Source organism: Sebastes umbrosus, chromosome 16 (genome assembly GCF_015220745.1).
Source record: "Sebastes umbrosus isolate fSebUmb1 chromosome 16, fSebUmb1.pri, whole genome shotgun sequence".
NCBI classification, from domain to species: domain Eukaryota; kingdom Metazoa; phylum Chordata; class Actinopteri; order Perciformes; family Sebastidae; genus Sebastes; species Sebastes umbrosus.
Window position 1 is genome coordinate 1358533 of NC_051284.1, and position 22315 is coordinate 1380847.

Sequence of the window (22315 nt, forward strand, 5' to 3'; positions counted from 1 at the left end):
GAGACCATAAACTCATGTTTACAATGTTTACTGAGGTAATAAATCAAGTGAGAAGTAGGCTCATTTTCTAACAGACTTCTATACAATCAGACTTCTTTTAGCAACCAGAGGAGTCGCCCCCTGCTGGCTGTTAGAAAGAACGCAAGTTTAAGGCTCTTCAGCAATGGCTTCACTTTTCTGAACCGGAGTTTGCTGCCTGGTTAAGGTATAGTGTAGGCTATATGGTTGTGTAGTGTAATCCAAGCATTGATATACTACTTCCCTGAGTAACATGCAGGGTTAAGACAGCTGAGACAGATTCCAAACAGACCAATGTGAGTCACATTCCACCATCAAGTTTAGTCTTTATTTGTACATTAATGCATTTCAACAAGGCTTGGGAATACGGCACAGAATAATATTTCACATAAATCAATCTTTATCCACTAAAAAGTCCTCTCAGGTCTTAGTTCTTAATCACCACTAAGCTTTAACAGTGATCAGCGTTTATATGAACAGCAAAGTATTACACGCATGGCCTGATATCACTGAATTTTACAAAAGTCAGTGAAGGTGTAAAGTAATTTATCCTTAATATATCACAGTGAAACTAGATGCCTTGCCACAATTTAATGCGAGCGGAAACCAAAGATTATTTCATTGATAAAAATAGTTCACACAGCTATCAGGCTCATCCTTTCATTTGGTCCAATGTGTGAGCTTTAAAGTCAGTTTACTAAGACAAACATTCCTTCGAGCAGACATGTAAAGCAGCAGGGTTAGAACATACGTCATCATTCAATAGAAACCAGGTTTTCAAGTGCCTACACAGTATAGTGCCAATTGTTCTCATAGAGTAAAGATCCCCCACAGGTTACATTTAATGAACAGTGTCATGTAAATAGCTTTTCAGAATAAGACCTCAGCCAGCATGTACTGTACATGTAGGATCGGTGTTGGCCTACTAAAAGGCAGTGTGGACTACCAGACAGTTGGTCCAGGTAGCTTTATAAATGCCATGGCCCGGTACCACTTCTACAACAAGAAGCAGTCAGCTTCAAAACTAACAGCACAGCTCTCCATACATGATCACGAAATCGAGATGCCAGAGCTGGCAAAGACCCACCAAGAAACTGCCTGGAGGCCAACTGCAGGGGAAAACTGGCTCTGCTAAACTTGATCTACGGCCATGTTCCAAAGCAATCTTTCATATAGATTAAAAAGAGATTGCATCAGTGAAAATTATCTCTCATAACACATTCCACCCGCTCCATGCCTTTATATTGCTCATATGTGAAATGTGGGTGGAATGTGTCCAAACTGGCCACTTCCAAATAAGAGCTAATTTTGTCATGTTGCTAAAACTCCCTGGTTCTAATATTGCACTCACAGATGGATAAGGATGGATGGAAGGCTGGATTACATACATGACTCTGGGCCCCAAAAGTTCCAGGTCACTGTATGTCAAAGGTCTTGGTAATTTGATTAATTGTAGATTTGTTGGCACCACTAAAGTAGAATATCAATTAAGGCAGGTCCTACATTATGAATGTATGTATGTAATAATTTGTGATTAAAATCTATTTCTATTATTATTGTAGTTTATACCATGACCACTGAAAATTCCTGATTCTGATTGGCAGGTGTGGATTAACACATAGGTATTTGTTGCTATTATAAATGAGTGCACCTGTATTAAGTCTAGGTGAAAGGCTTAGCTAAAGAGCTTGGAACTAGGGGTTATAGAGAGCTCCAGGCAGCACGTATTTTTGTAGGCCAACCAGGAAGTTAGCATCACCCTGGTTCCCTCCACAAAAAGCCAATGGGATTGTTCCACTGGCTTTTGGATTATTGTAGAAAATAAACTCTGTGGCGAACACACATTTATGATATTCACCACATTTTGTTCAGCAGATAATCTCACAAATAAACACCACTTCTTTGATTTTTGAAGTGTGAATGCAATCAGCAGAAGTAAAAAGCTAACGTTAGGCTACAGACAAACTACACTTCAGTCGAGAATACACAACACGTGTGCGTGTGTTGTTGTGTGTGTGTGTGTGTGTGTGTGTGTGTGTGCGTGTGTGTGCGTGTGTGTGCGTGTGTGTGTGTGTCCGTGACAGAGGGAGAGGCAGCCTGTGTGAGGGACAGAGAGAGCTAGATAACATTAGCTCTATTCCTGTAAGTTGTGCATGGTTAACACTTTAAAGCACTCAGTGAAATTTCTTTCTCTCCTAATTTCAAAACTTGTAAGGATTTTAAAAGTCTTCACCCAACCTCGTGAAATGGTATTTTCTGAGTGATTGATTTGATTAATTATAGGAAATACCTCACCCACAAAATAAGCATTTGTATATGGCATATTAAACAAAGTTTCTTCAAGAATTCAAGGTAACACTGTGTGAGTAATGGACGTGGTGGGTGAAGCATTCCTTTAAAGAAGCAGTGAACAGGATCTGGTGGTATCCTCCATATTTCCTATGTGTTATACAACAGATGCAACAGCTGGGTGTGGAGGATTTGGAGTTTAAAGGCACCTTTGATAGAGCTGGGCAGAGTAGGCCTAATGAAAGTAAAACAGCAAGTAATGTAACACATAACGTTTGCTGCTGAATAATTAGTGAAGTAATGCTATTACTTTGCAGTGAGTAATGGGGAACTGATTACAGTTTTCACATAAATTGCCCAACACTGTAAGTTGTACATTCCACTATTGTAATGGATATCACGGAGGCCTAAGAATTTGTTTATATGGTATATATCAGTTTATATGGTACATATTCCTGCATAAATGTGTGTTTAATCAAATTACCACAAACTGACACACACTGAAAAACAGGAAAGGAAGTTTGTTCCCAGAGGGCCCCCTAACAGGTTCATTCCAGCCTGCCAAAATGTCCTCACAGATCACTTTCATGTTGTGACATCAACATCAAGTGCTGACATTCAACGCGGGTTTGGGGTACAAATGTACATTCAATGCATTTGACATGGTTAAAGCTGCTCAATACGACATTCAGAGCATATCTATTGCCTCCACACGGCTCTCTAACAAAGGCGATGGTTGAGCTGGCGGCTCGCAGCTAACAGTGCTAACAGCGCTAGAGTGTGGGACGGCGTTATCAGCTGTAACCGCCTTTTGAGAGCAGTGCCAGAGCGGGTGGCCAGTAGCTGGCCAGTGGGGCACGCTCACATGCACGAACATGCACGAAAAGGCACACGTGGCCAGCCCGCTATGTAAGCAAAGCACAGAAAAGCTTGGCTAATAACACACACAGAGGGAGAAAGACTTCATTTTCTGCTCAGGTAGACACTACTCCTCTATATCTTTACTTAGACAATAGTTGTTTGCTGCTATATTAATGCTCTGGATATCATAAAGAGAACCTTTAAGAAAATGAAAGTAGTCAGAGGCTGTGGTCATTTTAAATCTTCATCAGTCATCAGTTCAGCCCTGGTTAACATTCACCTCCTAAGACATCCTGACAATCTTGCAGCTTTAAAAATACAGATGCATGCTAATGAATTCCTCCCTGGATGTGCTTGTAAATCTGTGCTTGAAAGCACCAGAAAATATAAGATAATACATAATAATAAATCCATCAGTAAACTCAACAGGTGCATTTAGGGCTCTGCCAAATCCTGTGGTTTACACAGAGCATCATCATTCAGAATAAGGACTGGCGGAGCACTTCAATATTCCACAATGGCAGTTAAAGCTGCACAAGGCAACGGTTCTCATTTGTGGCAAAAAAACAACAAAAAACACCCATTTTACTCCATCAACTGCAATCAAGAAATATGGCTGCAGCATCCCCACAACAGAGTCATCCCTCCAAATAACACACACTAATACTTGGCTTGGATTTCGTCATAGTTATCTCTCACTGCCAATTTGAAATTCAAATGCATATTTAAATAGCACAACTACAACTGCTTAGGAAGCAATTTGCTTGCCAGGTCATAACTTCCCACACAGCCTTTCATAACCACATCATATTGTAACAAGACGTATTATTGTGTAACTGACGATAACCTGTCAACCTGCCATGTTCCCTTTGTCACATTTGTAATAGGATAACAAATCTGATAGCACTGTGCTCTCTTTTAAAGGTGTCTCTACATGTGTCATTTTTAACATCAGTGAATAATGGCCGTGTTCATTTGAGACATTAGTATGATTACTCAATAACAAATCCACTGCTGGGATGATTGGCAGCTCCACCAGCCTACACGCTGCATTTTACATTGTGTGCCACTGACATGGATTTGGAGGAAAATCTTCTGGATTGCTTCACTTTCAGAGCAAACAGAGCGAAATCTGTCAAATGTTCTCACTCTGACAAATGGTGGATGGGAGGGAAAGGCAAATAGGACAAAAAAAAAAAATCATCTCCCACATGTTCATCCTCTTCAGTAAAGCCAAAGATGCCACAGAGGCGAGGAGAGGCAGGAAGCATGGGGAGCAAGGGGATTATGGGAGATGAAGTCACTTGCACTAAAAATACCACTGGCGTGGGACAAAGGCTGTCAATCATCTCAACCGTGGTCTCATTGTTTATGGCAATTATACCAAGCTGCCTGATGATAAATCGATGTTTAAAAATGTTACACACAGAACCTTTAAATGAGTGTAAAACTGCATTTACAATTAGCATTTGGCTGTATAAAATAAAATGAAACTCAGCCATTATTATACACATCACTCAGGCAACACTTTCCACATATGAAACAGAGAATATAGCATGAATCTGTAAGCATATTGCTCGATTATTACATTCACAATTTCAAATCTAATTGATAAATAAAACATTTAAATCAAATGTTATTATTAAATCCTTCCATTATTTCTTCATGTTTGCACATTCATCCACACATATATATGTATATATATATCACTCTATATTATATATAGATATGAGTGATATATACATATATCACTCCATATTTATCTCAATGTTTCAAAATATATTATTGACACACTGTTAAATACACTGTAAAGTTTGGATGTGATTATAAAATACATTGTACACTGTAAAGTTCGACCTCAGTCAGTTGTTAAAAGTCTGTTTTTAAAGTATATATGAAGTAAGTAAGAGCAGTTAAAGTGAGTAGGAAGTGTCATTTGATAGAAGGCTGAGACAAATTTACATAATTAGATCTTTATAAATGGATATCACAATGACGGAGTCCGACAGAAACTCTTTTTTCTCCAACCTCTTATCCTTTGTATGTGTTATTGTAACTGAATTCCAACATTGTAATAATGTTTAAATACAGGTGATCAAGCCAAATCATTGAGAATGTCTCATATGTGAATTCTGTTTTACGGTGGATTTTCCTCGTAGTTGTGTATATCCTGTACAGTACATTCAATAGAATAAAAAACCCACAGAATGATTCATATTTCTTACTTAGATAGAGAATAATGTCAACGTTTAAATAATGAATCAAGCCTGTGTTTAAAAATGTGACTGATAAAACCCATTAGGAATGACACTTGTGCATATCTTCTCTATGTGCCGTATTTCCACATTATCTCAACCTGAAGGTTTCTGTTTAGCCTGAGTCTCACACTGTCTCAAACGTAAAGTTACAACCTCGAAGATCTCCGTTTCCTTCTCTTTGGCGGCACCTATGGCGATAAGCGGTAATTGCAGGCGTGTTTTTGGATCTCATTTCCTAGAGAGCACCGCTTGGGATTTTACCCAGGAATGTCGCCACAGACACAACCAGTTCGTAATACTGCAAATGCAAGGTCTTTCATCGGTGGGGCCATCGGCTCAATCACCATCGTGTTACCTCATTCGGCGATAGATAGACAGACACTTCTTTAAATGAAAATCTTCGAGATTACTACTTTTAAACTGATTATATATGATAATGCGTAGGCTGGACTAAGAAAATGCAACAATTCACTAGTCTTTTATGCAGCCTTAGAAGGTCATAAGAAGGCAATGGCAGCAGCTAGATGCAAAATTCAAAATTTACAGGCAAAAAATTGGTAGTTGTTCCGGCCATCAGTTTCTTCAGAACAAGCTGAAGATCTTTTCTACCTTTTGGCAACAACCTCTGCTTCAGCCATTGAAAGCTCCACTCAAACGGTCACAGTAAAAATCTTCAAAAATCAACCAGAAGATGATGACGATGATGAAGATGATGAAGATGAAGGGGAGGGTCTATCGCCTCCTCTCAGTTCCATGAACCTTCCGAATGATGATGATGATGTCACTTCCTTCTCTTTCTCCTTTCTGCTTCCTGTGCAGACTGACCTCTGGGTTGGTTTTAAACTGCCACGTCACCTTCTTCGTTGTTGACGACTGCTCCACTGTTGTCGACTGTCTCCCTGGCATAGTGACATGCTGGGTTGTCATGGGAATGGCTGGTGGATCTTCCAGGCTGGTGGTGACCCCGGTGACCTTCCATGCATCGCCGTTGTTATTTTTGTCCCTGTTCTGTGAAGAGCTCACTCAGCACTTCAGGTTCGGTGGTTTCTCCGAACAAGTCCCAGCCCGGTTCAGCAGGCGTCCGCTTGGACCGCGCTACGCCGGCAGATTTGTTACCAGTAGCGGAGATTCTGGAGGAGCGACTGGGATCGGAGTCAGACAGGTCTGAGTCCCAGTCACTGTCCCCTGCCACCGAGTCACAACCCAGTACCGACACATCAACAGGGCCAGATCCTGAACTCTCGGAGTCGGACTCCCTGGAAAAACACAACAGACAGAATCTGAGTCAAATATTGAACTACAGTAATATTGAGTTGCAGCGACCAAAGTAATCACTGGAATTTACAGCCTAACACCAATGTTTAATTATAACTAGGGCTGTCAGTCGATTAAAATATGTAATCGTGATAAATTGCAAATTATTTTTTTCATTTTTTTTATCTGTTCAAAATGTACCTCTAAGGGAGATTTGTCAAGTATTTAATCCTCTTATCAACATGGGAGTGGACAAATATGCTGCTTTATGCAAATGTTTGTATATATTTATTATTGTAAATCAGCTAACAACACAAAACAATGACAGATATTGTCCAGAAACCCTCACAGGTACTGCATTTAGCCATAAAACAATATGCTCCAATCATAACATGGCAAACTGCAGCCCAACAGGCAAACAACAGCTGTCAGTGTGTCAGTGTGCTGACTTGACTATGACTTGCCCCAAAACTGCATATGGTTATCATAAAGTGGACATGTCTGTAAAGGGGAGACTCGTGGGAACCCATAGAACCCATTACATTCACATATCTGGAGGTCAGAGGTCAAGGGACCCCTTTGAAAATGCCATGCCAGTAGTTTTTCCTCGACAAAATGTAGAGTAAGTTTGGAGCGTTATTTAGCTTCCTTTCCGACAAGCTAGTATGACATGGTTGGTACCGATGGATTAATTCATATAATACCAGTATCTTCACTCTAGCTTTAAAACTGAGCCCTATAACTTAAAAAAACACAAGTTGCGTTAATGCGTTAAAGAAATTAGTGGCGTTTAAAACAAATTTGTGTTAACCAGTTATTGTCACGTTAATTTTTGACAGCCCTAATTAAAACAATCCCAAATATTTTTTCTTGTATCTTCATTCTTATATGTATTTGAATGGTACTAAAGCACTGCTTTTAAAATGCTGCAGAAATCTGACATAAGCAGTCTTTATATTATTGAAATGACAAAGCATTATTATTAGTGCTGAATTCAAAACACAGAGGGAGGGGGGGAACTCACACACACTTCCATTTAAAATACTCTATAGTGAGTTTGTAATGGAAATGAGATGATTATCTTTGTGAATCAAAGCATGATTTTGTTTGAAATGGATTTTTTTTTTAAAATGGCTCAACAGGACATCACAGTATGTCAACTTTGGAATCATTGTAGGCCTATTCAGATTCAGGAGTTCCTCCAAGTGTTCCTTTCAACATTGGAGAAAGCTCCCAATCCTGGTCAGCAGTTCTCCTCCCCACTAACAGCCAACAGGGGGCGACTCCTCTGGTTGCTAAAAGAAGTCTGATTGTATAGAAGTCTATGAGAAAATGAGCCTACTTCTCTCTTGATTTATTCCCTCAGTAAACATTGTAAACATGAGTTTATGGTCTCAATCGCTAGTTTCAAGTCTTCTTCAATACAGCATGATGTTCATTTAGTAAATTATGGTCCCATTTAGTCAGATAGAGTCAGATAGACCATAAAGCAGGGGATGCTTTAGGGCGGGGCTACCTTGTGATTGTTTTACAGCCTGGACACACCAGGAACGCCAGGAGCGCGTGGCGGCTGTGTGGCGTGGTGGCTGCGTGATTCACGCGTTGGACGTTCACAGCAGCTGCGTTTCAGTTGCCTGTCAGCTGCGTTTCTGCTGCTTCAGCTCCTGCTGTCAGCCCTTTCTTTCTACATAGAGTTTGCCTTTTAATGGCAATTTAATTTCATTATAAATATAATTTATATTTTATTTTAGACAGAGGTTAAGAAACGTGTGGTAATTTGTAAATAATAGTAATAATCCACAATTAAAACTCTGTACTATATTCATTCATGTTCTAGAACACTGTCCGGCACATATTTCAGAATAAAAGCCTCGTGTTAACAAATGAAGGAATTCTGTCTACAGAAAAAAATGCTGGAGGGCTTTTATTTTGAAATGAAAGCAGGAAGTGTTGATTTAAACCCCGTACTTTATCAATTCATGGAGCTCTCCAAGTCACTGCATGTTCCACAGCACTGACTGCTCATATTTCAGAATAAAAGCTTTGTGTTAACAAATGAAGGAATTCTGTCCACAGAAAAAACGCCTAAGGGCTTTTAATTTGAAATGAAAGCAGGAATTGTTGATTTAACAATAAGTCTTTATTTGTTTTTCATCTCCGCAACATATTCTACAGATAGACATCAAAACTGTAGTAATGTTGCTGGTATGATGTTAATATACAGTCAATAGATCACTTTCACTGTCTGTTGTTGCTGTGAGACACACGCGGTCCGCGTCAAAAATAGGACCTCTATTCTCTAGAAGAGACACAGCTGACGCGTGCAGTGTGGCTGCTCTAACCTGTTGACATGGACGCCGAAATAAAAAACAACAGGTAACGCAGCCGCCACGTGCTGCTGACGTTCCTGGTGTGTCTGGGCTGTTACAACCCTTTCAAGGGTGTTTTCAGTTCATGAAAGTTAATTGTAACATTTTGGTCTCCTAAAAATGTATTGTTCAGTGTTTGGTTGTACTTAGCTCCACCCTCTCGTGTCACTTCTGGTTGCAAAAAAACAAGATGGCGACGGCCAAAAACCAAGATGACGACGGCCAAAATTACGAACTCAAGACTTCAAAACGGCAGTCCACAAACCAATGGGTGACGTCACGGTGACTAGGTCCACTTCTTATATACTGTACAGTCTATGATCCAAACATTCTGCCTCTTGTGAAGGTATTCCAGGCACATCCAGCGATGGAAGACCCAGAATATACTGGAGGATCATGAGCTCAGAGGTAGAGCAGGTCGTCCACCAATCGGAAGGTTGGCGGTTCGATACCCGGCTCCTCCAGTCACTTGTCCTTGATCAAGACACTGAACCACAAATTGCTCCCGAAGGCTGAGCCATCGGTGTGTGAATGAGTATTTAGATCAGATCCTGATGGGCAAAGTTGGCTCCTTGCATGGCAGCCTCTGCCATCAGTGTATGGATGTGTGTGTGAATCGGTGAATGCTGACTTGTAGTGTAAAGAGCTTTGAGTGGTTGGAAGACTAGAAAAGTGCTATTCAAGTGCAAGTACCATTTACTATTTATCATATCAAGCTTTGTGGAAGGTTTAGCTTTGTAGAGTTCATGTCAAATTTCCCCATTGGGACAAGAAAGTATATCTATCTACATATCCTATCTGGGCTGGAACCCTCTCGGAATCCCTCAGGGAGAGCTGGAAGACATGGCTAGGGAGAAAGATGTCTGGGCTACCTCACTTAGCAGACCAGGATAAGCGGAGCAGAAAATGGATGGATGGGTGGATGGATCTATAGCTAAATTAACAACATTGCTTTGAAATGCTGTTTTAGCATTTAACAAACAATGGATAGAGCTGAACACACAAAGAAATTCACCTACCTGCCGCTATAGGGTGCAGTTCCTGCAGGGCCCAGTAGGAGGCAGGCTGGAGCAGCCAGGTACACGAAGCTGTCAGTGCACAGGAAGTCTCCTTCCTCTGGTTTTTTGTGGGGCTAGATGAGTCGGCTTGGCGTTCCATTCCGTGCTCGACTGGTCCAAGTGTGTTTTCGTACTGTCTGGATGTTGCTGTACACTGTCTTGTTTAATACCATGGGTGGATACTTCTGTCAGTGTAGTGACTTCACCCTGGGTGGCAGGTCTTGCAGACACGGCAAGGTAAACAAAGCTGTCCGATTGGACAAAGGGATCCAAGTCACCACAGTCCAGTCCTGAGCTTCTGATTGGTTTCTGATTAGGATCTAGAAGCTGTTTGATTGCTTGTTTTGACGGAGACAGAGGAAGAGGATAGTCACCTCCCATGAGGGTCACTTTTCTCCTGGGAGGTATCTCTTCACTTTGTGGGGCATTTAAAGATGTGGAGAACTCAATGTCTTTGTGGTTGAATGGGCTCTTAATGATTGAAACTGTTCCTAATTTACCAACCCTCCTTCCATGCTCAACTCTCCCTCTCTCTTCATATCTCCCCATCTTCCCATGTCCTGCTTCCTCTCTTCCGCTATCTCCTTCTGTGTCTTCATGCAAGGAGGTGTTGAGAAGTGATGGGTAGCACCACTGGAGCTCTGCACTCTCCTCCCTCCCCCATTCCTTTAACCCCCCATCGTCCCCGTCTTTCTCCAGTGACGTGCTGCTGCTGCCCAGGTCAGAGCCACTGATTGGCTGGTCACTGTCAGAGCCGGCCTCCTCCTGGCTCTGATTGGATAAGGAGAGGAAGACGCCACTGGAGTCGGACTCCAGTGTGAGGTTGGAGTCTGGAGAGCTGTCCTCTTTAGTGGAGCTAGAAAAAAGACAAGGCAGCCAAATGACTGCTACATCCCCATGTGCCTCCTGTGACTTCTAAAGCTCTCTCTCTCTCTCTATTATTGATTATCACAGATCAAATTCATCGTAACCTACTTTTTTCAGATTAAGGCTATTGATTTGTTTTTGTCTCTCAGCCTCTCAGAGCACTTTTTTTATGCCTCTAACTGGACTGCTAACCTAGATGTCTTGGGTGATGGACACATCATCATTATGAATACATAAGTTCTCTAATTTATCTGATGACGTGGCATGGTTTGGTTTATGCCTACATTAGCCAGGAACAACACAAATAATCATGACGATTTTTACAGTTCAGTTTGGCACGGTGTGATGTGCTGTCTAATGTGCACCAGACACCTGTATTCACTTCGTATGAATCCTTTTTATAATGGTCCAGACCAGTGATTCTCAAAGTGGGGTCCGTGGCACTCTGTCAGGTGGTCCACAAAATAATTTTCTATAAATTGTAAAATTGTGCTGTATCATTAAAAAGTGCATCCATCTACAGATGAGGACCAGTTGCCCCAATAAAACATTTTACCCCACCCATGTTAGCTTTGGGCTACTAGAGACTCTGATTTATATGATTGTGACACACAGCAATAAGTCATTATTGTTTAGTTGAATCACTAAGTCAGCTTTAGACTGGTAATTATAAAGATCTGTCTTTATTAAGACTATGTCAGTCTTGCTACTGCTTATTTTCTGAAAGCTTTTAAGATCAGTTACTTGAAATGTAGGCTATAAATGCTGTCAAGTTGAGTCCAAATGCAATTTGAATAAAATCACCCTCTGTATAGAAGTGGTATAAGCATGTATATATATATATATATACAGCATTATATGTCCTGCCAGTAAACAGCCTTTCAACCTGTCAAGTCGACACGGTCCACATTCTAAAACTAGCTGATATTGTAGAATCAACACAGTCCGTATTTGATAATGAACCATGTGGACTTGGGCAGGAATTACAATGACTGCCAGCCTTTCTTGTATTTTAGTTCCTTACATGGCCAATAAAGGACAAATCCAGTGCCGGTCCTTAAGAAACCTGCAGTACTTGTCTCCTTTCTCTATCAGCTCATCAACACGGTACTGCTCACATGTACCGAATGTGCCTGTTCTCATCCCAAACTATGGGCACACACTCTGTTCTACCAGTATGAGATATTCATAATAATGACAAATGAAAAGCAATGAAATAGCAACAAAATGCATTTGGTAGTCCATCGTGACAAATGTATGAATGTGCTCCTGCCGAATCACCCACATTTATACACAAGTCTCTTAAAGGTGGAGGCAGCGATTCTAATCCAATACATTTTTTGTCAAATTCAGCCAATATCTCCTCACGGTTCGCAAGCTGTCTGTTTTGTGTGCGCGCTGAAAAAAAATGGTGTTGTTCATACACAGCCCTGGCGCTGTAAATGGGAAAAAAACTAAGTGGCTCGACCCAACAAACACAAGGCTTTCATCCAGGAGACTGCTGTTCATGTCCCATGTGTTCAATTTTACTTTCATGTTACGATCAGCTGTTCACTTTCATTTCCACTTTACAAATGTCGAACTTTTAAGCTCAACCATGTTAGCTCAACCAAACTAAGCACAAAGGGGCGTGACAAAGCGTCATTATGTGACGAGTTAGGATAAGACTCTGTTGGGATCTGCGCCACCACAGCAACGACAGCACATGTAGACGAACTTCACCTGTCTCCCTCCATGCCGCTCACCGCATGAGCGAGGAGCCGGCAAAAAGGTGCCGTTCGTTTGCACGCGCTCCCCCGCGCTGCAGTGACACAGAGCTGGCCATAAACTGGCAAAACCTCAGCCCCAGCGAGCCCTTGGTGAGGGAAAAGGCAGAAAAATTGGCAGCATTTCATAACTTTGTATTCATGTAATAAATATACAAATGCCAATTAGATGGTAATCTGCACGAGAAATAAAGAAAAACAAAAAAGAAATGGTTGATCATCTACTTCTATTGATCAATTTGACATGAACAGAACTAGTTTCCACTGTATCAACAATCTTTCTCCAGAATTGCTGACACCTTTAATAAACAAATTGCAGCGTTTAAATTGTTGCAGTGGGAAGCTGGACTAAACTAAAACAACAGCATTCAATTTAGTAGATAACTTTGAAATTGGAGCAAATTAACAAAGTCTGAAAATGACTTTAGGAACCTTGTACTACTGTTTATGCTGTTTTATTTGTGAGATTTAGGAATACAATTTATCTTAATCTCTGGGACTGACCAAGATAGTTTACCATCTTTCTTTTTCTAATTCATTCACTTTTACTGTTCTGATTCACTGATTACATGTGGTGTGCCTCAAGGCTCAAGTGTTTGGCCACTACCATTTTGTTGATTTATACCACTCATGGCTCAGCCTCAAGATGTTTTGTGCATTTGCATTTACTTACATTTAGAAAAATGATTGCTTTGTTAGTATATATCAAAAAATGTAAAAAGAAAAGAAAATGAGAAATTAAATCAGCTTTGAATTTCTAAACATAAACCTAAACTGTCACATGTGCCATGATTTATGACAACGTGGTGACTCTGGCAACCACAGATTTAATTTTGAAATATCCAGATATGCCGATAAGTCATACATTCGCTAAACTGACACAAAAAGTCAGTAAATATCAAAGTATAGTACAAAATGATGGCACCTTTATTGATATTTTATATTTATATATTTTATATCCTCTCTTATATTTGCAACAATTTCTATCTCATTTTGTCTTGAATTGAATTGAAGATCCAATGGCACTGTGGCCCTGTACATTTATAACCCAGTCTACTTTGATCAGCTCTTCAGAATATCTCGGCTGAATTCAAACCTGGATTTTGTTTTTGCCCTGTGAGATGAACCTTCAGCCACCCAGGATGCATGTCAACATGTGGTAAAGAACAGCTCAGAGTCAGTGCTGACGATAACCATTTTCATTGAATTACCTCGTGCCAACAGTGGAAGTCCCAGCAGATTTGGTTGACCAGTCAACAGGAGGTCTGTCCGTGTCTGTAGCTGGTGAGGCCATAACACTGAGCTCCAAACTGACCTGGGATCTGCTTCCCACTCCTGGAAAATAGAGCAGAGACTCAACACAATTAAACATGAGAAATGGGAGGTATAAACCAAAACATTAAACCATTCCTTCCCCTCCTAGTCAAGCCTTTGGTGTGCGTTTGCCATCATGTAGTGGCTGTTGTAGCATTGGTTCATGTTTTAGCTGAGGCCTTTCTGCAGGATTATAAAAGTGATGCACACATAGGTTTCTGGGAGCATCATTTCAATGTCAATTCCTAATCTAGGTAATATGGCCCCCTCAGCCAGCTGGTCCTGAGGCTCACCTCCTCTAACAGCACAAGGCCTGAGGACAGTCCTCACACTATCTGGACCAACCAAATTAGAGCTAAAGAAAAGAAAATTAAATCAACTATTGGACATCTACCACAAAAAGTCAACACAAACTTCAATGCTATTTGAATCTAAACAGACAGTGCACAGTGGCAGACTATCTGATCGCCGTGACTGACCAGAAACAGAGAAAGACATTGAGTATGTACAGACTCAGTGATCACAGCCTGGCCGTAGAGACTGGCCCACACAGGCAGACCTGGCTGCCTGGAGAAGACAGGCTGTGTCAGCTCTGCCCACAGAGACAGGTGGAGACAGAGCAACATGTCCTGCTACAATGTAGCACATATGAAGAAATTAGGTTCTTTACACAAATTAAATGTAAACGCCAAGATTTCGATTCACTCTCTGACCAAAATAAAATACAACATCTACTTGGAGAAAATAGTGTCATCAGCATAGAAACTGCAGGATACGTCAGTGCATGTCACAGCCTGAGAGACAACCACAACAACACATAACAGCTGGAACTCACACTCTGTCTTTTATTTACTCCTGTACTTCATGGGTTCTTTATATATATATATATATTTATATATATTGTTGTTAATTGTTTTTTATTTGTATGTTTGTTTTATTGACACAACAAACATGAGTGATTTCTGTATTGTTTTCCACCATTTCCATGTTCTTTTTAAATATCTCTATATTGTAATTTGCTTAATGAATTGTATATATGTGTATATATATATTTATATTTTTGTTTTTATTTTGTTCTTCTTTTTTTCTCATTATTGAATTGACGCTTTGGCAATATTGTTCACCTAACACTCATGCCAATAAAGCATATTGAATTGAAAAAGATGGAGAATGGGTAGAGCTGAGGTAGGACAAGCAAACTGTACCCACCATGCCTACGCCTTGATACTCCCTCGATGTGTGAACTTGAACAGTGAGTGCATTTACATGGACATGAATAACCTTTTATGAAGCTTCTCCTGGTTATGATCATATTTGGGATATGGTGATTAAATGAGCACAGAGAAATGTGGTTATAGTACATGATAAACACTAGCAACCCGGTTACTGATTACTATATTCTATTTGTCTAAGTGCTGTGATGTTTACAACAACAAACTGGCAGTAGAGACAGAGTGCAATTAAGTCCCGCCCACACCGGAGGGTCTCTCCATTGAATTTGTATTGCATGAAGATGTCTCCTTGGCAAGTCTGTCTGCTAGCACAGTGGTTCACAGACTTTTTCACATCAAGGACCCCTAAACTGACACAAATTAGACCACGGACCCCCATTTGAAGATTTTGGCTTTTAGATGTTTTAAAAGTGTATGAAACCCATGACCAAAATAGTCATAGTCTATCATTCTGTTACTTATGGATGGAATTACAGTGAAAGTGAGTTATTCCCCTTTTTGCTGGGGACCCCCTCAAGGACCCCTGTGGTTCCCCGGACCCCACTTTCAAAACCACTGTGCTAGCAAACAACAGACAAATGCCTAAAAGCTGCTGTGTGGTGGAATGCACTACCAACAGGGTATGGAACCCAGAACTTAGTTTAAATGAGCTACTGAACCAAAACACTTACTGAGCCTTTCAGAAGACAAATGTGAGGCATCAGAAAGGAGTAATAGGAACATTGTGGGATCCTGAGGTGATCACATGTGCACCAAGCATTTTGTCCAAATCAGTCAGTTTTAGGCTAACCATATTTCTGTAAGTTAAGCTAAAGTATGCAACTTGTGTTGTAGTGGAATGTGGATAAATCAGAAAGCTATGCTATTAGCTATTATGCTTGCAAGCGCCTTAGCTAACTACAGTGGCTTGCTAACACATAGCTAACTTCATCATCTTCATCATCATCTTCATCATCATTTTAGCTATCAACCGCATCCCTAGTTGACATATGGTGCTAAAATAATCCTTTGAAATATGGAAATTTTGCTAGCGTTTCAGCCTTTGGATATTGTGGCACTAATTGTTTTCCCTTCCGGTGGGCGTGGTTTCCACAATATGACGGACTGCGCAGAGGCTGCATTAACCCAATATTTTCTGTCATTGACTGAATTTTCTTCACAATGTGTTTTTACATACTCAAACACATGAACAGGATACTCCAATAACCCGATCATAACCGGGTTATTCATGTCAATGTAAACACACTCAATGAAAGTCCCCCCCCCCCCAGACTCCCTGCTGTGCTGAGCTCGGAGTTGTGGGGAGTGTCGAGGTCACAGGAAGCCTAGATGCCAAACATCAACGTTGTACATATTCTACGTTCACATAATAATCCACTCCACGAGTTGGCTGACTGAACCGTGTTATATTTACTGAGGCCTTACAAGTATCTTAAAGGTCTCATATTATGCTCATTTCCAGGTTCATAGATGTATTTTAATGTTGTACTAGAACATGTTTACATGCTGTAATTTTCAAAAAAACCTTCATTCTTCTCATACTGCCTGCCTCATTCTGTCTGCATGAAGCCTCTTTCAGCCTCTGTCTGAAAAACCCTGATTAAGAGCCTGTCTCCTCCCACTCTACACTGATTGGACAGCGTTTCCTGCTGTCCGCTGTCAATCAAACGCCCTCAACAAAGCGTCACTTTCTCCGTGCAGCAGCCCTGAGCTAGAGAGAGAGCAGGAAGAGTTTAACAAATAAACTACTTAGAAGTTTATAAACCAGAAACTTCACACAGCGCATTTTACCGGAGGAATCTGATCCGAAATTGGCGAGAAATTAACAACATCTGCGGCCAAGATTCCAGTTTTTCCTGACGGTTTAACTCCGGTAACTATACTACTATTTATAGCTCTGTTAGTTAGCTCAGTATTTACGTTCTGCATCAACTCTGTAAACCATAAACATACACTCTGTTTTACGTTTGTCTTTACGGATCCATCTGTGAGAACTGACCGACAGAATCATCCCAGAGGAGAAGCAAATATTAGCTGTGAGCAGATAGTTCTATTTACATGGAGATACAGAGCTAACATGTTAGCATGTAGCTACATTACAGAGCTAACATGTTAGCATGTAGCTACATTACAGAGCTAACATGTTAGCTTGTAGCTACATTACAGAGCTAACATGTTAGCATGTAACTACATTACAGAGCTAACATGTTAGCATGTAGCTACATTACAGAGCTAACATGTTAGTATGTAGCTACATTACAGAGCTAACATGTTAGCATGTAGCTACATTACAGAGCTAACATGTTAGCTTGTAGCTACATTACAGAGGTAACATGTTAGCATGTAGCTACATTACAGAGCTAACATGTTAGCATGTGGCTACATTACAGAGCTAACATGTTAGCATGTAGCTACATTACAGAGCTAACATGTTAGCATGTAGCTACATTACAGAGCTAACATGTTAGCTTGTAGCTACATTACAGAGGTAACATGTTAGCATGTAGCTACATTACAGAGGTAACATGTTAGCATGTAGCTACATGAGACAGCGAACATCAGGGTGGAAAATAGAAGATGTGAAACAGTAGTCAGTTCATTATTTTTGGTAAAAGACTCCTGATAAACATACTGAAGTAATCAGAGTAATGGTATATTATTTACTGTAGAAGCTGTCTATCTGTTACCATGACTATAGACCGGTTACCGGAGCTTACCGGAGCTTACCGGAGCTGAAAGACTTTCTCCTGTACCATGTCAACATAACTGCAGGTGGAATTAAAAATGCTGTGTATAATTAATATTGTCATCTGTCTACTCAAATAAAGTTTGACTGTGAAACAGAAATGTGTTGTGTTGCTTACAGTCACTATTTACTACCTGTAGGCTACCCTTCTACATGCATGACATCAAATTAATGTTTCATATCACCTGTTGAAACAGTGTAATTACATAAAACCTTTGTGAAAGAACATGTTATATTTAGATGATGGGAGTACATGAAGTCTTTTCTGCTGGTTCTTGCAGACTAACAGAAGTAGGAGCAGACGTTGCTTATAGTTACGAGGCGGACGGAGAGAGAGTCACTCTGTGAGCGGGGTCACCTAGCTGGAGGTTCTCCTCTGGTTCTAACCGTTCCACCAGGAAACCCTTATATGGCATGAAATTCGTTACCGACATCACCAAAGTAAGGAAGTGCTGCTCAGCGTTTTTTCAGACCCATTTTCGGACAGATGGAGCAGGAGAAAAAGAGAGAGGATGGTCTTTTATGATACTATGGTGGCCTGTAGACACACTGGGGACAGATATTGATGTTTAAAAGACATGGAAAAGTGCATTTTGCACAATAGGTGACCTTTAAGGCTTAGAGGAACTATCTGAGAAAGCCAAGGTGTTACTGAAAAGCATTTTAATATACCCATTTAATATGATGTAATTCATATATCATAGATATTGTATCTTTATTAGACATTAGGGCTGTCAAGGTTAACGTGATAATAACGCGTTAACACAAATTTGTTTTAACGCAACTAATTTCTTTAACGCATTAACGCAACTTGCGATTTTTAAGTTGTAGCTCAGTTTTAAAGCTGGAGTGCAGATACTGGCATCATCTGAAACTAAAAAAACTGTTGGGAAGGAGGTTAAACAATGCTCCAAACTTACACGAGGAAAAACTGTCGTGGCCATTTTACGATACGATACGATACAACTTTATTGTCAGTTTTCACTGAAATCAATTTTGCATCCATAGGCAGCGCAGTTTGAGAAAAAAGTACAAATACAATAGACATACTGTTACCATAAACAGACAGACAAGTTTGACCCATCAGACAAAAACACAAAACACATCATAATTAACCATACATAACCCATTAAAAAAATGATCATCTGTCCCCTGGATTTACATCTCCTTAGCAGCACATTAATTATTATTTAGCAGCAAGGTGGACTGATGAACAAAAGCGTTCTTCAGCCTGATGCGATTAAATGTAGGGACTCTGAATGGCCTCTTGGAGGGCAGAAGTTGATGTGCACCATTTAAAACATGTAAGGGATCAGAAGAGATGCTGTTGGCAAGTCTGAGCATGCTCTTGTTGTGAGCTGCTTGAAAGGAGGCTGTCACAGGTTGGCCAATGATCTTCGCACAAATTTTGATTTGGCTATAAAGTTTAGTTCTAAGTTTTACAGATAGACTACTGAGCCAGGCTGTGCTGCAGTACAACAGGACACTCTGAATCACTGAACTGAAAAATAGAAAAATAATCTGGCTACTGGCTCCAAAAGATCTGAGTCTGCGATGAAAGTAAATGCAGTTCTGTATCTTCTTACAAGTAAATTCAATGTGAGGGGTCCATGATAGGGTGGAGTCTATCATAACTCCCAGGTATTTGTATGAAGAGACCTGTTTAATTTCTACATTATGAATCGTAACTGGAGGCAACTGACAATCAGGAGGAAAGCCAAAAATAATTTCTTCTGTCTTATTAGTGTTAATGATAAGAGCGTTTTTTGTCACACCATTCAATCAGCCAGTCAACATTACACTGGTGCAAACTGAGATTTTCAAAGGGGTCCCTTGACCTCTGACCTCCAGATCAGTGAATGTAAATGGGTTCTATGGGTACCCACGAGTCTCCCCTTTACAGACATGCCCACTTTATGATAATCACATGCAGTTTGGGGCAGGTCATAGTCAAGTCAGCACACTGACACACTGACAGCTGTTGGAGTTGCCGTCCAGCTGCTGTCTTTTAGAGCCACGAGTCAGTCACTCGCAAACTCCGATCAAACGGTCAAACTAGGTAGCGCTGATCAAATATGAATCAATATTCTGTTACTGTAATGCCTATTTCTCTCCTCAAATGTTTTCAGAATCATCTTGTAGGTCACGGTTTAGCTCCAACATGAGAAAGATTGTGACCCGGCAGCCATATTGAGAACAGTTGATTTTTTAAAGCCTGAAAACAGAGCCATGAGGAGGAGCAGAAGTCTAGTTATCTCTCAGAACACTTGAATTACAATATGCTGAAAGGTTATTATGTAATTTGTGCCCAGTGATGCCAAAAACATGTTGTGTACTAAAGCTTTAAGGTACATTTTGAACAGATAAAAAATGTGCAATGAATTTGCAATTCATCGTGGTAAACTCTGGACAATCGTGATTAATCACGATTAAATATTTTAATCAATTGACAGCCCTATTAGACACATATTTTCCCTCCAAGATCTCTGTATAATATGAGGTGCATAGTGAGACTGAGCTGTGTGTCCAGGGAAACGGGAACACTGAATGATATTATATTTAGAAGGACCTGGCTTCTAAGGGAAGCAGGAAAGGCGAGACAAAAGAAAAACTGGATTGCATTGATGATAGGGATGCTAATTTTGAAAAATGTTCTTAACCGATAACCGACCCTCGTTAACCGACTATTAACCGTTAACAGACAGGATTTGTGCCTCGCATGCAGCGGTGTACCAGCTGCAGTGTGTGAGGATAACAACTGAGTCCGCAGTTCACCCGTACGGGAGCGTATGCTGCGTTCACTGTCTACAGTTCACCATCCGGGAGCGTTAACTTAGCACATAGATAACTTAGATGCAGCATGTAGTGTCGCGGACATGCAGCCACTTTCCCAGTAAAAGTCTCCACCGCACATTTAGTTTAGTTTAGCAGGTTGTCAGCTGTGTGTCTGCCCGGATTAACGATAGCGAGTGACCAACAAACCGTGTGTGTGTTTGTGCTACGTTAGCAGCTCTAGCGTTGCTGGAGGCTTTGTGCTCGCCGTAGCCACACACCTATGGTCTGTCAGCGCAGCGAAATTTGGTAGATGTAGCAGACAGTCAGTGAATAAATGCTACGGGGCTACAACTTCTCTGCTCAAGTGAGCTCAAGACCAGAGCCAACTTCCTGTATCTGTAACTCCGGCTCAGACTCTCTTAAGGTGGGCTCTTAAGGTGAACCAGCTTTTCCACTTCAAGTGCCGAGTTTTTCTCAGCTTTTTAATTAATTATTAACATTTCTTTTAACCGTTTTAACCGATAGCGTTAATTGGTTCAAATGCTTAATGTCGGTTAACTGTTAAACAGTTAATTATTGACATCCCTAATTGATGAGAAACAGTGCATTTGCAAGTTGCAAGTTATTTTATGCTCTAATGTCAAGCTTGTTCTCCGATCTTTAAATGGGCAAAACAGTAATAGAATGCTATATTTATCGAGATTCAGGTTCCTGTGATCCTGTAAGAGGTTTTCCCTTACAGTACCTGCCTCATTATTATCTTTCTGAAGTCATATTACAGCACTGTCCTGATATTAATGAGGAGAAAATACTGGAAAACCATGCCTAAGCCTGGCAACTGATTAATACATAAGTTCAGAATCATGAACAGTTGCACTTTGCTGGCATTGATTCACCACCTGTTATTTTGGTCCATATTAATATGAAGTAATTCACAGTCAGTATCCCAGCCAAACTCCCAGCCAAACTCCCAGCCAAACAATACAAAGCAACTGCTAAAATCAAGGAAGTGTGCAGTGAATACAGTATAACAATACTGCTGTTTTGACTGGTCATATGATGCAAAAATGTGAATTAATGGGTTTCACTGCAAAATGTTACCTACAGTACAATAAAATATTGAAAAAAAGCATCTGTTCATTGTTCCAATTGAAAATACAAATCATTAAAGTCTAAAATTCCTACCGATTTCTACCAAATTTTATGTGTATCATTATTGGACCAAGCTCATCAAACGTTGCATAAAAGTTGTTGATATCTCATTTCGTTTTCAAGATATGGACCAATGAATTTCAAAAGGGCGTGGCTCAGCACATAAACAGACTTATGTCAACAACCATTTGGCCAACAATCAAAAACCACAACAGTTCTTGAAACATACCCTGAAAGTTTCTTTCAAATCAACCACTACGGGGAGCGACAAATAAAAAAAGATGGGCGTGGCATAACACAAATCAGACCATACATCAGAAATAGTTTGTCCAATCAATACAAAACTCACAGGATAT

At 40.4% G+C, this 22315-nt stretch overlaps 1 protein-coding gene across 2 annotated transcripts in view; it reads right to left on the reverse strand.

Annotated features, from left to right (window-relative positions):
* Positions 1-319: 319 nt before the first annotated feature.
* The window catches only part of LOC119474563, a 30301-nt gene continuing 8305 nt past the window's right edge, over positions 320-22315 (reverse strand). For both annotated transcript variants that reach the window (XM_037746639.1, XM_037746638.1), the window contains exons 3-5: positions 13952-14075; positions 10069-10963; positions 320-6682 (exon numbers count right to left, since the gene is read on the reverse strand). In XM_037746639.1, coding sequence (XP_037602567.1) covers positions 10141-10963; positions 13952-14075 — 947 coding nt within the window. In that variant the 3' untranslated portion in view covers positions 320-6682; positions 10069-10140. The remainder of the gene's footprint in view (positions 6683-10068; positions 10964-13951; positions 14076-22315) is intronic.